At 43.8% G+C, this 2804-nt stretch overlaps 1 protein-coding gene across 1 annotated transcript; it reads right to left on the bottom strand.

The window, feature by feature from the left end:
* Positions 1 to 713: 713 nt before the first annotated feature.
* Positions 714 to 1619, bottom strand: LOC136991891 (olfactory receptor 4S2-like; the record flags this gene model as incomplete). Its single annotated transcript, XM_067295384.1, has 1 exon — positions 714 to 1619. A coding segment is annotated over exon 1 (906 nt), but the record flags the coding sequence as incomplete, so codon positions are not given.
* Between the last annotated feature and the right edge of the window lie 1185 nt (positions 1620 to 2804).

Here is a 2804-nt window from a genome sequence, read left to right as displayed (position 1 = left end):
GGGATGGCTAGGAAGGAGGGCATTAGTGATAGGTGAACTACTGCAGAAAGGCAGAGAGTTGCTGCACTGGAATGGGAAGGGGAGAAGCTTCTCCTCATATCACCTGCATCAGCAAATGACCCAACCAGCATCTAATATCAGCACTTTAATTGCTAACCCATGGATTCAGCATATGACAATGCAGTACTCCTAAGAAGGCATTTACTCCAAAGTAAAGGGGAAGGAAGCCTTTGGCACAATTGCTTCCAGCAGCAGGTGACCAACAGCCTTGCAGACACCTTGGGCCATCGTTTCCTAGCTGAGTAGATTACAGAGTAGATGGAGTTTGTCTGACGGAAAGTTTACACCTGGGAGAGCTCGGACTAATGTGATGCTCTGCCTGGAACACATTTTAATATTTTTGATAGCATTCATTTCTTTATTTGCTGGTGTCTCAGCAGTGCTTGGAAGCCCCAGTCCTGGGCCTGTGCTATTCAAAAAGAGAACATAAAGGGAATCCCTGCTAGTCACAGAGTTTACAATGCCATTCCAATCAAAACATGAACTTTCAGTGTCTTCCCAATTACTGCAACAGCTAAAACCAAGCTTTTCTTCAGAAGGGAGCTTTCAGTAAATTTTCCAAAATGGAATTATAGTGAGAGACACTTGATTTTCTCAGCTCCTGAGAAAATGTTACCACAGTTCTACACCTCACCCTTTTCACTCCAGACTTTCCTATTCCACAGTTTTCTCATGGCACTTTTTACCTCCTCATTTCTCAGCGTGTAGATGAGTGGGTTCAGCATGGGCGTGATGACATTGTAAAACACAGCTACGCGCTTGTCCTCCGAGAGATTGCTGGATGGGCGTATGTAGGTGAATGTGCATGGCCCAAAGAAGAGAATCACCACAGTAATGTGGGACCCACAGGTGGAGAGGGCTTTGTACCGCGCTTCGGATGTTCGCCTTTTCAAGGAAAACAAAATGACAATGTAGGACGTGACCAGGATGAAGAAAGAGACCAAAGAAATCATTCCACTATTGGCAACGACAATGACGCCCACAACATAGGTGTCGGTACAGGCCAGTTGTAGTAGGGGATGGACATCACAGAAGTAGTGGTCAATTTTTTTGGGGCCACAAAAAGGGAGGCTAACGGTTACGAGGGTCTGCACCAGGGAGTGCACAAGGCCCCCCACCCATGAACCCATCACCATCCAGCCACACACACGCCTGGTCATGAGGGTGGTGTAGTGCAGGGGTCTGCATATGGCAAAGTAGCGATCATAGGCCATCACTGTGAGGATGAAGACCTCAGCGCAGGCAAAGAAATGTAACCCAAATAGCTGTGCCATGCAGCCCCCAAAGGAAATGGTTTTCTTCTCAACAAGGAAGTCAGCAATCATTCTGGGAACTGTGGCAGAAGAGAAGCAAAGATCTGCAATGGACAGGTGGCAGAGAAAGAAATACATGGGGGAGTTCAGACGCTGACTGCTAATTACAGTGACAACGATGAGCAGATTTCCTGCCACAGTAACAATATAGAAGAACAAAAACACCACAAAACATATTTTCTGCACCCCTTGGTTCTTTGAAAGGCCCAGAAGAATGAATTCCTTCACACTGCTTACATTCTGCATGTTGATCATTCGGGTGCCAATATGCAATATACAGCTTATACACCTGGGAAAACAAAGACAGACACATGATTCATCAGCATTTTTTTCATTATTAGTAATGAATTCTATATCAGAAGTGGATACAAACCAAGAAAGATATAGCATTAGTATTAAGCTTATGAAGTGTTTAGTTTCTGTCATGTATTTTTTTTTAACGGCTATTTAATTCTCCACAGTACAAAGCTTCTGCCATGGCTTTGGTGGCACGGAGATAGGTGCACTCTGTGATATGTTCCTTAATCCTGGTCCTCCAGGATTTTGAAGGACTGGCTCCATGGCCGATAGCCTTCCATGCACTAAGGACAAGGCCAGAGTGTTCACCTTGGGCACTACAGGGCAGATAATGCAGTATGTTTGCCCTCAGGGGAGACAAAGTCCCTGACAGCAATCTTTGTAAAATGGGTGTCTTTAAGAATACCTGGAAATATTGCTCAGAGTGATGATTTGCTTTATAAGTACACATGATCTTCGAATTCTTGTTTAGAAGGGAAATGTACCCACATGCAGAGAAAAGAACTCTCTTGTGTATAGACATTTTGAAACGTAAATATGAAATGTCACAGGCTGAAAAATGAGTCCTAGGAAGGTTATCTATCATGGAGGAAAAAAAATTGCACATATGACTTAATGGAGTATTTCACATTGTTCTAAATCTCAGCATTGTTTCTATCAGAGGAAGGAAGAATGAAAGACTCTTGTGAGATCTTCTGTAGCAGCACTGTACTGATTTTACCTAGTATGATTTTTGATACGCTCTGCGTGACCCTTTCAAGGGTTAACTTAGCTTAATGAAGCTAATCTAACTAAACCCCTTCAACAGCCAGTATAAGTCTCTCTATAGGCTGATTCAGAATGACTGAATTAGGGTCCTTTGCAGAACCCCCTTTTCCTCCATTCACTATGAGGAGCTTAAGCAAATTAGCACCACCAGGTTAGAATGACCTTTGGAGAATAATCCCTTTTGTTCCCTGAAAGCAGCTCAGAGCTTTTTGTAATGCCATCCACCTGTTTTAGGTTATGGCTGAGCTCCTTGTCCCTAGGCATTTCTACATCCATACAGTTTCTCATTCGAGACAAGGTCACATTCCAGCATAAACATGGGACTTCTTTGGTTCACCCTGTGTTCCAGCTACAACCCATCGAGCA

The sequence above is a fragment of the Apteryx mantelli genome, chromosome 4, assembly GCF_036417845.1.
Source record: "Apteryx mantelli isolate bAptMan1 chromosome 4, bAptMan1.hap1, whole genome shotgun sequence".
Classification (NCBI taxonomy): domain Eukaryota; kingdom Metazoa; phylum Chordata; class Aves; order Apterygiformes; family Apterygidae; genus Apteryx; species Apteryx mantelli.
Note: the sequence above shows the minus strand (reverse complement) of the source record. Positions and strands in the feature narration are given on the sequence as shown.